This window comes from Gossypium hirsutum, chromosome A01 (assembly GCF_007990345.1).
Source record: "Gossypium hirsutum isolate 1008001.06 chromosome A01, Gossypium_hirsutum_v2.1, whole genome shotgun sequence".
NCBI classification, from domain to species: Eukaryota; Viridiplantae; Streptophyta; class Magnoliopsida; order Malvales; family Malvaceae; genus Gossypium; species Gossypium hirsutum.
Window position 1 is genome coordinate 113257300 of NC_053424.1, and position 12956 is coordinate 113270255.

General features: G+C 33.5%; 1 protein-coding gene across 1 annotated transcript; it reads right to left on the reverse strand.

The window, feature by feature from the left end:
• Positions 1–10229: 10229 nt before the first annotated feature.
• Positions 10230–10943, reverse strand: LOC107930472 (uncharacterized). The gene has a single exon (XM_016862142.1). It carries the CDS (start codon positions 10941–10943, stop codon positions 10230–10232), a length of 714 nt encoding a protein of 237 aa, XP_016717631.1.
• Between the last annotated feature and the right edge of the window lie 2013 nt (positions 10944–12956).

The following is a 12956-nucleotide window of genomic DNA, read 5'->3' on the forward strand; positions in this document are numbered from 1 at the left end:
TATGTGTGCAAGCAATGTTTTACAAGTTACTAAGCTACTTAGTGGTAGTAGGTAGTATTTAATGATGCAATTGGCTATAAATGTTTTGTTTTTGTTTTTCTTATTGAAAAAATGAGCAAACTGAGCTGAAACCATAGCTCCCTTGCTGCACATTTGTGAGCAAGTAAAAATATTGCCTTGTTCTGTCCTGTATTTCTTCCTCTGCTTTAAAAAAACACCAATAATTGGTATCATGAGCCTTAGTCTTAAGGGCCATTGATTTTTGCCTCCGCTGCTTGTTAAAATAAAGAAGTTGTCAAAGCATGTTATCAAGGACTGTTTGAAGAGAAAACAACATCAGTTCAACCTTAAGAGACTCCCAAACAAGCTTGAATAAGCTGAAGGATGAGTTTTCAAGGAAAGAATGTGAGCTTTCCAATGTGCAAGCTGCAAGCTCAGCAAAAATGTGCAAGCTGCAAGCTTAGTAAAATGTCAAAGCTGCAAGCTGAGCAAAATATCGAAGCTGCGAGCCTGTTGAAGACACCTGTTGAAGACAGTATGCAAATATGTGAATCTGTCAAAGGTACGAGCTCAGAAAAATGTGGAAGCAAGAAGAAAGCAGGACTGTAATGAATAAAGGAACAAGGTAAGATGTATTCAAAGGCAAGTTATTTTTGCCGGATGAAGTATGAAGTGCTTGTGCAGGTTCAGCTTTAAACAAAGCATCTAAAGACTGCCAAGTTCAAAATGAAGTCCACTTTTATACTCATCTGTCTACAAGGAGAAAAAAACCATACTCCTCTGTCTACAAGGGGAAAAAAAACCTGGAAAGACAAGCCTAGAACAGATGGTGCAGGAAGATATCCACCTTGCCCACACTGCAGAAGGCTAAGTCATCCGGATGAAGTATGATGAATGATATTCGCGGCATGGAGTCTAAGGAGGAGTGTTGGAAATTGGCCTACCATGCTGCTGTGATATTTTTTTTGTTAAAGTGCATGCAGCACATGAAGCTGCTTTAATATCTTCGGATGAAGTACGTGCAGCTTGTAAACATGCTGCAACACATATGCTTGCTGTAACAGCAAGATTTTCTCTTTAGTTTCATTGTAATCAAACTAGTTGAAAATGAACAAGCTGATGACAGCTTGATATGTTTAGGTGTTGAATGACTAGTTTAGGTGGCTTGTTTATGTGTACAAGCAATGTTTTACAAGTTACTAAGCTACTTAGTGGTAGTAGGTAGTATTTAATGATGCAATTAGCTATAAATGTATTGTTTTTGTTTTTCTTATTGAAAAAATGAGCTAAATGAGCTGAAGCCATAACTCCCTTGCTGCACATTTGTGAGCAAGTAAAAATATTGCCTTGTTATGTCCTGTATTTCTTCCTCTGCTTCAAAAAAACACCAATAATTGGTATCATGAGCCTTAGTCTTAAGGGCCATTAATTTTTGCTTCCGCTGCTTGTTAAAATAAAGAAGTTGTCAAAGCATGTTATCAAGGACTGTTTGAAGAGAAAACAACATTAGCTCAACCTTAAGAGACTCCCAAACAAGCTCGAATAAGCTGAAGGATGAGTTTTAAAGGAAAGAATGTGAGCTTTCCAATGTGCAAGCTGCAAGCTCAGCAAAAATGTGCAAGCTGCAAGCTTAGTAAAATGTCAAAGCTGCAAGCTTAGCAAAATATCAAAGCTGCGAGCCTGTTGAAGACACCTGCTGAAGACAGTATGCAAATATGCGAATCTGTCAAAGGTACGAGCTCAGAAAAATGTGGAAGCAAGAAGAAAGCAAGACTGTAATGAATAAAGGAACAAGGTAAGATGTGTTCAAAGGCAAGTTATTTTTGCCGGATGAAGTATGAAGTGCTTGTGCAGGTTCAGCTTTAAACAAAGCATCTAAAGACTGCCAAGTTCAAAATGAAGTCCACTTTTATACTCCTCTGTCTACAAGGAGAAAAAAACCATACTCCTCTATCTACAAGGGGAAAAAAACCTGGAAAGACAAGCCTAGAACAGATGGTGCAGGAAGATATCCACCTTGCCCACACTGCAGAAGGCTAAGTCATCCGGATGAAGTATGATGAATGATATTCGCAGCATGGAGTCCAAGGAGGAGTGTTGGAAAATGGCCTACCATGCTGCTGTGATATTTTTTGTTAAAGTGCATGCAACGCATGAAGCTGCTTTAATATCTCCGGATGAAGTACGTGCAGCTTGTAAATATGCTGCAGCACATATGCTTGCTGTAACAGCAAGATTTTCTCTTTAGTTTCATTGTAAACAAACTAGTTGAAAATGAACAAGCTGATGACAGCTTGATATGTTTAGGTGTTGAATGACTAGTTTAGGTGGCTTGTTTATGTGTACAAGCAATGTTTTACAAGTTACTAAGCTACTTAGTGGTAGTAGGTAGTATTTAATGATGCAATTGGCTATAAATGTATTATTTTTCTTATTGAAAAAATGAATTAAATGAGCTGAAGCCATAGCTCCCTTGCTGCACATTTGTAAGCAAGTAAAAATACTGCCTTCTTCTGTCCTGTATTTCTTCCTCTGCTTCAAAAAAACACCAACAGACCGTCTCAACTGGGATTTTATTAAAGGCACCCTCTTGGATTTGAAAATGTCGAGATCCTTATACCAACTTATCATGCATTGTATTCGTTCTTCATTGTTGCAAGTTTAAATAATGGTACCATGACGGGCTCCTCTAGTCCCTCTTGATGAATTTGACAAGGTGATCCCCTTTCTCCATATATATTTTTGTGTTATGCATGGAAAGATTATCTCAAGCTCTTTCCCTTAAAGTTGATTATGGTAGATGATGTCCTATCAAGCTGGCTAGAAATGACTCACTTTTATCCCACTTGTTTTTTGCAAACGATTTGGTTCTTTTTAGGAAAGCGACAATAGAACATATGAGAGTCATCAAAGGTGTGCTAGAGAAGTTCTATAATGCCTTGGGTCATAAAATCAATAAGGATAAGATGATTTTTTTCTAAAAATATGGTGATACATCTACAATAGAACATTAACCTTATGTTAGAGGTTAAGACAGTGAATGACCTTGGTTGTTATCTTAGAGTGCCTCTTTTCCATTGAAGGGTCACAAATGAAACTTTTAATTTTCGTCTCCAACGTATGCATGCAAGTCCTACGGGGTGGAAGGCATAGACTCTATCTCTAGCAGGAAATATTTCTTTGGCGAAATCCGTCCTCTCAACTATTCCCTCGTATATTATCCAGTCAACTACCATTCCCAAAGGTACTTACATTGAAATGGAAAAGCTGATCTGAAATTTTGTTTGGGTTCTACAATGGAGAAAAAACTGATTCCTCTTTTCAAATGGGATTTCATTTGTCAAGAAAAATTAAAAGGTGATTTCGTTTGGAAAAACATTGAGAAGCAAAATCAAGCCTTTATTGTGAAAGTTGCTTTCAATTTGGTGCATAAAAAGGAACATTTATGGGAAAGAGCCTTACGATCGAAATATAAATGGGAAGGTTGACTTCCTTTATCTTTAAATAAGAGGGCTTGTTCAAACTTATGGAGTAGAACTTGTAGTGTATGGGATCATGTGCGAAAGAATATCATTTGGAATGCGAGGAATGGACAAAATGTCGAGTTCTTCAATGACTATTGGATACAAGGGTGCGACCCTCTTGTGGAACAATCTACTGTGGTGCAACAAAGATGAAATGGATAGATTTTGGTAAGTGAAGTGATGAATCGAGATAAGAGTTGGAATTGAAGCAAAATTGATTGTTGGGTGCCTAAGGAAATTAAATGTATAATCACTGCAATTAAACCTCTATCGCCAGCAAACATTGATGATTTTCTTGGTTGGATTTGGGACAGAGGCAGGTGTTTCTCGATAAAATCAGTATATGAATCTTTATCTAATGATCAATCCTTGGTAGAGGATCGTATATGGAAATTGATTTGGTCGTATAGAGGATTACAGCGAATTCGAGTTTTATTTTATGGTTAGTTTGCAATGAACGACTATTGACAAATCGAGAGAGAAAAAAAAAGACATATGACAAATGATCTGTCTTACTCTATTTGTAGTGGTGCTATGGAAGATACTAGTCATGTTTTATGCACTTGCTTAATTGTTACTACAATTTGGTCAAATCAGTTAAGGGGGATAAGCTTGATGAATTTTTGTCCATACCTATTAAATATTGGGTTCTTTTGAATCTTGCCAATCCCAAATATTTTGCACGAGACCTTAATGATTGGGATATTTTGTTTGGAGTTGTATGTTGGTCCTTGTGTAATCGTCAAAATAGAATGCTTTTTTAGAACAATTTCATCGAGCGAGAAAGTGTCCGTGAAGCTAGTCCCATGTTGTGGAATGAGTGTTGAAATGGTGAATAAGGTAACCCAATGATAAATAGGGACAAAATTATTTCTATTTGTTGGGAGTCGCTGCTGTTAGGCTGGCTTAAATTAAACACGGATGGTGGTCTTACATGTGACGGAAATTCTGCTACATGCAGAGGAGTTCTCAAAGATCACTCAGGAAAATGGTTGGTAGGTTTTGCATGAAATATTAGAGCCACATCTGTTCTAAAATGTTGAAGTATGGGGAGCTTATGATGGCCTAAATATGGCATGGTCATTGGGGACTAAAAATCTAATCCTTGAGATGGATAGCTTGATAGCTATTAATTTCATTGGCAGGGAAGACCAAAAGACTTCATCAAACATGGTGATCCGTGCAATACAGCGTAAGTTGAAGTGGAGATGGTTTGCTCGTATTAAACACGTGTATTGTGAGGCTAATGGCGTGGCAGATTCCTTGGCAACTTTTGTGAAAATGAGGGTAATAAGAATGCTGACCGAGTTAGAATGATGTTTATGAAAATAGTTAAGAATTAGTTTCGAGTTTCTTTCCTCTTTTATGTATATAAAAAAAATCGTCATATTAAGAAGAATATATTAGTGATTGAGGCTTTGGCCCTCTTTATCAAATATATATATTAGCTATTTTGTTTATATAAGGCAATTATCAGTTTAGTGAAAGGTAATTATCTATAATAAGATCAATTAAAACAAATGTAATCAAATAATATAATTAGAGTTTAAAGGTGTAAAAAGCCCTTAAACTTTAAAAAAAAAAAAGCAATTAAGTCTCTCTTTGTTTTTTTTTTTGCACTCAATTAAGCACTTGAACTTTTAAAATGCATAAAAAAGGCCCTCAAACTTTTTCACAAAAAGCAATTAAGCCCCTACTTTTTTTTCCACTCAATTGGGTACTTGAACATTCAAAATTCATAAAAAAAAACCCTCAAAAACTTTTCAAAAAAACAATTAAGCCCCTACTCTTATTAAAAATTAGAAAAAATTATATAAATAATAAATAATAAGTTTTAGAAAATTTATTAAATTTTAATAAAAATTATTAAAAATTAGATTGTCTCGAGGATCTGAGGATGGAATTTGAACTGTAATAATCGTAATTGTAATTTGTAAGTTGAAATTAAAATTTGATTAAATCTTGAAAAGGAAAATAATTTAAAACTTAAATTTTGAAAACTTAAAAATTTGGAGACACTTAAAAATTTGGAGAAACGAGTTTTGATCTCTGAAATGGGTATTTCAACTCGTACCCTTCATTTTAAATCTGATAGCCTTTTATAGAGGGCTATTGTCTTTTTACATCATTTGAATCGGAAAATTCAATCCCTTACATCATTACATAATTGAAACTTTCATTACATAATTTGAAACTTTCATTATTATCAAATTTAAAATGCAAAAAATTAATAATTTTTAATTTTTATATAAAAATCATAAAAAAATAAAAAATCATAAAAATTTTATAAAAATCATAAAAATTAATTACCCGTGTTTTTTCTTCAATTAAATTTATCACATATTGCAACACAGTGTGACATATGGTGAAAAATTATTTAAAAAAATCAATAAAAGTTTTAAAAAACTTATAAAATGTTTCTTTTGATACGATAATTTTTATAAATTTTTTTACGAAATTTATATTTCTTTACATGTATAATTTTCTTACGACTTTATAAAATTTTATAATTTTTTTGTATTTTTATATATTTTATAATTTTTTACAATTTTTATAAAAATTTTACATTTTTTATATTTTTTATGATTTTTATGATTTTTATTTTTTCTATTTTTTAATTTTTTAATTTTTAATTAAAATTTAATATTTTTTATATTTTTATTGATTTTACTTTTATAATTTTTTTGTATTTTTATATATTTTATATATTTTGTGATTTTTACAAAATTCTATAAAATTTTATATATTTTTTACCATTTTAATTTTTCTAATTTTTAATATTTTAATTTTTTATTAAAATTTAATAATATTTATAGTTTTTATTGATTTTAATTTTTTATAATTTTTTTCATAATTTTTAATAAAAACATGGGCTTAATTGCTTTTTTTTAAAAAAATTTGAAGACTTTTTTGATACATTTTAAAGATTTAAATACCCAATTAAGTGAAAAAAAAATAAGGACTTATTGTTTTTTTAAAAACGATTTGAGGGCAAGAATAACAACTTAATTACTTTTTTTAAAATAGTTTAAGAGCTTTTTCATCTTAAAGCTTATAATTAATTTAGTTTTTAAATTTATTTTAAATAAAATGTTTTTGCATTTATTAATCGACACTTGGTGAACAGTCATGGCATCCATGTGTCGAAAAAAAATCAAACTTTCCACAAGTTTCGATTTCATTGTGTATAAGAATAATGATGATGAGAAAGAACAAATTAAAATTAAAATTATTGGGCCTCAAACCGAGATGAGAGGCTTGTAATGCCCAATCAAAAGTGGGACTTGATCTGACATTTAACAAAAGAAATAGGTTTAAGAGTGCGACAACATAAATTCATAAACAGAATACTCAATAATCTTGCTTTGAGGTCTTACACATCATGCCCCAAAGACTTAAACTTAACAAAATGGTGTCAGGTGGATGGAGGAGAGACTTGAATTTTACCTCCATTGGGAACAACAATAGAAGAAATTTATCACAAGATGGAGGTTGGTGCAATAGACTGTGGATCTAATGGCATGTGACATCGCTCTTGAGGCTTTTCTTGGTGTGTATGTATCTTGATTTGTTTCAACTTAGTGTTTTTTTCTTTTTGATAATTGGGGAGGAGAATAAATTTATTTGGGTTCAAATCCAAACTCTCATATCTACAACATAATGTTTTTACCATTAGGTTAAGAGGTTCTGAGCAACATAGTGTTTATTTTACTAAATGTGTTGTTTATCTAATGTGATGTTTTCTGAAGATACCTCTCATATGCATAGTATCTTCTAATTTAGTAACCAGATTTTGGGGTCTTTATTATTAATAAATTTTATGAGCTTAGCCAAAAAAAAAAGGTCATAGGCATTAAGTTTGAGCTATTTTATCTTTGATTTAAAAGTTCATAAACAATGTTATTAAAAATTTATTGTAACAACTCTTATTCGATATTCTTTTGAACGACGATAAAAATGAAAATATAGTAACTTATCTTCATCACTAAAGATTATGTAAAGAATCATAAGAAGTTAATATTAAAAATCTTAAGTCTTAAAAGCATTATTCACAAATAACTTAAAATCATATGAATAAAGTGATGTGACTCATGCTTAATTTTAAATTTACGAATATGTTTCAGTTTGTGCACAAAAGTTTATATGTTTAATTGAACATTGAATGATTATGAAAAATTTAATTATTCATAAATTTTTATCTCATAAATGTTTTTTTTATAGATGAATATACATTGTAATATATGAAAGGAAATATCAACTTTTGAGTGAAAAAGTAGAGTACTCTAGGATCATATTAAAGATTTGATTTAAATATCACTTATTCAAGTTTTAGAATTATCTTATGGTTTAAATATTTTATTGAGTTAGTATCACGAGTTAAGCAGACAAATTATAAAATTATTAAAATATCCTCTTATATACAAATTAAATTATATTTTTATGATTTTTTTTATTTCTAATGAAATTTCAACGAAGATGAACAAATTAACTTTTATGAAATTAATTTTCATATAAATCTAGCATTTATAATTGTTTTACTTTATATAGGTTGATATTTTCAGCGCAAAGGAAACGACAACAGAAACCCTAAACTTACATATATGTAAATCAGCACTAGCCGACCTAAATAAAATGGGTTAAGTTCTAAGTAGAGCTGAAAGGATTTTGTCTGACATAAAAGGAGAATCCATGGCAGACCATGGAGGACGGAGAAAAACCTTTACAGGTGCTTGCTTCCCTCAAAACCCTAGCTTCAATTCCAAGTCCAAATCCCCGGTGCTTGCAGTTGCACTTAAACCAATCTGAAGATTAGTTTCCCTTTCTATTTCCATAGGATACTTCCTTGGTGTGCCAAGGTGATGACCATCATCTTCAAAACCACTTATCGGCATCCACTCGCCCAGCAGATCCATGGTGAGGCACTGAGTGTATGTGTCAGTGTACTCCTCCTGGTCGTTGTACTCATACTGAGCCTCGTTTCGAATAAGCTGCCTCAGAAAATCCTCACCTTCTTGAGTGGTTTGTTTCATGAGCTTGTCTTGGAGCTGGTCAGTAGCGTTAGCCTCCTCGTCGTGTCTCTTATATGGATGATGACGAGGAGACTGATTTGCAGTAGGCTGCTTAGAAATAAGTTCCTTGTTGGCAGCAGGTTTAGTCTTCGGAGGGATTAAAAATGGTTTGTGAAAGGGAGGAAGAGGGTTATTCAACACCGCTGCAAGAACCGGTGACATTTTCATCGGTTCTTTGACAAGACGATGGGCGTTTTGGTGACCGCATAAGGCAGGTGTGGAGTTAAAGATTTTGAAACAACTTGGACACTCGTACTCCGCCTTTCGTTCCTCCAAATCAACCATCACAGCTTTCCCTTTGGAGTCTGATTCTCCTGGTTGCGCCATGCTTGACAACGGTGGGGTTTGGTTTGAATTTGAAACACCAAACTAAACCCTGACTGTAGATTGTTGAGTGAAAGAGAAAAGGGCAAAGCATATATAGCTAGAAGACAATGCTGGTTCCCTAATAGAAATTAATGACTTATGTTAAAGACATAAATCATTTATTAGAAATGGGAATATCAAGGTAGGGAAGATTATAATGTTATAAGGGAAGGTTTTAAAAGTTTCATAACTGAGCAATAAGGTTTAAGGGTCAAACACTTGTATCCATTAATAACAATTCTCTCTCTATATACAAGTTTTGCCATTCTATGATGTTTAATTAGTTTTTGGCTCTGACCCTTCTTAGGCGTTATGTTTTTATTATTGCTTTAGCTAATTGGTTCACTTTTTTCTTCTCTCTCAAAATGTTAACAAACCCAAGAAAAGTTTTAGGATTTGAAATATGATGGGGAAGAAAACACATTTAAAATCCAGAAAAAATCGATCGATTCGTATCTAAATTTAATGTTCACTAATTTAAAAGTTCAATCATAAGTATTGAGATTCGAATCTAATTAAATTTTACAGTCATAATTTTAAAATATCGACTTTTGAGGCAAAGAAAACCATAGGGTATAAGCATGAGTACAAAGGCAGCAAATGAGAAGCAATAGAAAAGATGTGAAAGAAAGAAAAAATGGGCATAATTACCACCAAGCCTTAAACAAATAAGAAGGATGCATTTGCTAAAGCATCCACCATAGCTTCTATAGGGACATGGAAAAAATCAACATGACCAATTTTCAATTTTCTTCTATTGATGTCTTTAAAAATCTCCCATAAATGCTACGACCTTCCGTTTTCCTTGAGGACCCATGTGATAGCAATTATCGAGTCAGATGCAACAATCAGATGTAATTTTGTTTTCCACACATATATTCAAAAATCACTTTTGTAAATGATCAAGGCCTGGAATTATGTTAATATAGGCAAAGCTTAACTTTATTATCAGCTATTAATGGGTTTTTTTTCCTCCAGTTAAAAGCTAAAGACATCAACTAATAAAGCAAGAAAATTTGGAAGAAATTAAAGCATACATATATAATATAGTAACCATTGTCGGAAGCTGTTACTTTTACAAGTTAAGAACAAAGTAAATGAAGAACTTAGCTGACAAGTTAAAAAGAAAGAAAATTTGGACATATCTTTGAGGGCCACTCATTTTGTTGCCCCCCATAAGTTTTATTTACTTTCTTTTACGTACATCAGATTCTCATGTATGATGCCCTTAGCCATCTTCACTTTTTCCAAGTATTTTCCATCTTTTTTCTTAGAGCCTCAAAGTCAAGTCCAGTTCCTCCACCTTTGAACTCTTCTGATCAGCATCATCTTCCCTACTTTCATTGATTAAGGCTTCACCATGTGGACCAACATTGTTTGTTGTTGAAACCGAGTAGTACTCCTTGGAACAGCCATTATCTTCTTTAGTTTTTGGCCCAAAAAACCTTTCTTCATTCGGATACAGCTTCATCGCCATTGGTTTGATATCCAGAGGCCTGTTATAAGGATGACGCTTTTCGTTTTCTTGATGAGAACCCTCATATGGGACTTCTTTGCCATTGAGTCCAGCCCTTGTTCGACCATATTCGAACCCAGCAGGCACGAACACTAGTGATTTTGGATTAGCATACATGCACATAAAACCAGGAAGTGGAACCACAGGCAGAAATTGCACCATAGGGCCATAGCTCGGCGTTGATGACTGATTAGTCAGTACTGCTAGCGCCCTTTTTGTTTTGGCTCTACCATCAGCTGGAACTGTCGACTGCCTTGACAAGGCGAGGCGTCGCTCGTTATAGAGCCTAAGCTCCTCATTCCTTTCCTTCTTGTGCGCATTCTGGTGACCTCCCAAGGCATACGTTGAAGTGAACCTTTTAGGGCAGCGGTAGCATACAAATGGATGAGTAATTTCTTGGGAGGTTTCGCTAGAAACTGATGGTGTGATTGGATTGGAGGTCTCAGCAGAGCTAGCGTTGCCTAGCATGGTTCTATTAGGCATTGAGAAAGCGAAAGGTTAAGCAAATTAAGAAGAAAGTGAGGTTAATTGAGAGAATAGATTTCAAAGCAAGGAAAAACAATATATACATATATATAATATATAGAAGTTGTTTTAAGGATTACTTAGTGTTATTGTAAAAAAAAATTGATATTTTTTAAAGGAAAATTTATTATTCATTCAATAAATGGAACCATATAATTCAGAGAAAAAAATAGCAAACACTCGTCGTAGATGATGAAGGACAAGTTCCATCAATACAACAAAGGCTTTAGCCTCAGCATCAATAGAACATTAGAACACGTTGACAATTGGCTTTATCACAACTCAAGCACAACATATTTGGAGTGATTGTAAGCACTTAATACGATAAGGAAATCTACCCGGAATGGTCCAAAGCGATGAACAAAAATTGACAAAAGAATCGAGCATTCATGCAACTAGAGAAGACGACAACAAAATCATCCATAAAATCACTTGTAAAACTAAGATTACATGTAAAAACAAAACTAAAAAATATGCTACAAGAAAGGTATCTGAAATTTTTGAAATTTGTACAAGTTGCATGAGATTATGAAGAGACAGACACGTGATGAGGTTGATCACTAGTTGAACGAAAAGTCTCTTTAAACATACTCTCCATTCGCCTTGTATAGTAAAACAAATGGTTAATATAAAGAGAGGTATCTGAATTTGGTAATTTTTTTTTATTTAATATTTTTTTGGATTTAATTTGCATCTAAACTTGGAAATCATAAGTCAATTTAGTACTTCTTTTAGGTACTTGCGAACACCATTAAATTAAGTTGATATGGCACTAACGACCAATAACATAGTGCCACATGTCAAAATGCGATGTAACCACATGCCACCATGCTATTAATCATTAGTGCTACATCAGTGTATTTTAAAAGTGTTAATCAGGTATCTAAAGAAAGTACCAAATTAACTTACGATTTCCAAATTTAGGTACCAATTAGGTCTAGAAAAGAGTTTAGGTACCAAGTAAATACAAGGGGTCAAAGTTCAGATATTTCCGTATATATTAACCGTAAAACAAATATGAAATATATCTTAATCATAAATAATAATAAAACGGATAAGAGGTGACACCAATTACAATTTGTGAAAATTTTAGATTTTATTAGGATACATGTTGTAAAGGAAGGTGTGGTTTGTCTTGCGCAACTGCAAACCTTCCTACCACAACCTGATGTTTAGTTGATAGTTTTTTACTATTATGATTTCCATTTTCCATGTTGTATTGGAGGCATTAAAGGTGTGGTTAGAAATGATAACGCCAAAATTATGATAATTTTCTCTAAATCTATTGGACCAGTCATGCCATGTTATGGGATATAGTAATTGGTTAAGCAGTTATCACTTTGTTAAGAAGTTAGCAGCAGTTATAGACTTACTTCTTCTATATAAGACATGTATTCTGTACGTAAGAGAGGCAGTTGTTAATAGAATAATACCTTCGTTTTCCTCTGTTAGTTTCTTTATTCCTTCCTGAGAGTTTTCTCTGTTTTACTAAGATACATGGTATCAGTCGCCTCTTGATTCTGGACCTATGGCTCGTACGAACTCTGCTGATTCTGCCTCTACTGATTGTGGTTGTGCTGCGTTTCACAATAACAAGGTGGTGAATTATTTCCCTCGGCATGATGTAGTAAAACTCGACGATGGTACCTTCATTCAGTGGCGTCAACAGGTACGTCTTATTCTTGGTGGTTATGGTTTCCTCGGGTTTGTGGATGGTACGTTGTATCCGCCATCGCGATTTGTTGCGTCACCGGATGGATCTCTTGTTCCTAATCTCTCTGCTCAAGTGTTTGATCAACAAGATCAATTACTTACCTCGTGGCTTCTCTCCACGGTTAGCTCTTCGTGTTTGCCTTCGTTTACAGATGCTCGGTCCGCTTGTGATGTGTGGACTACAACGGCGAGTCTCTTCGCTACGGACACCGGTGTCAAACAGTCCTGGATTAGGCATGAACT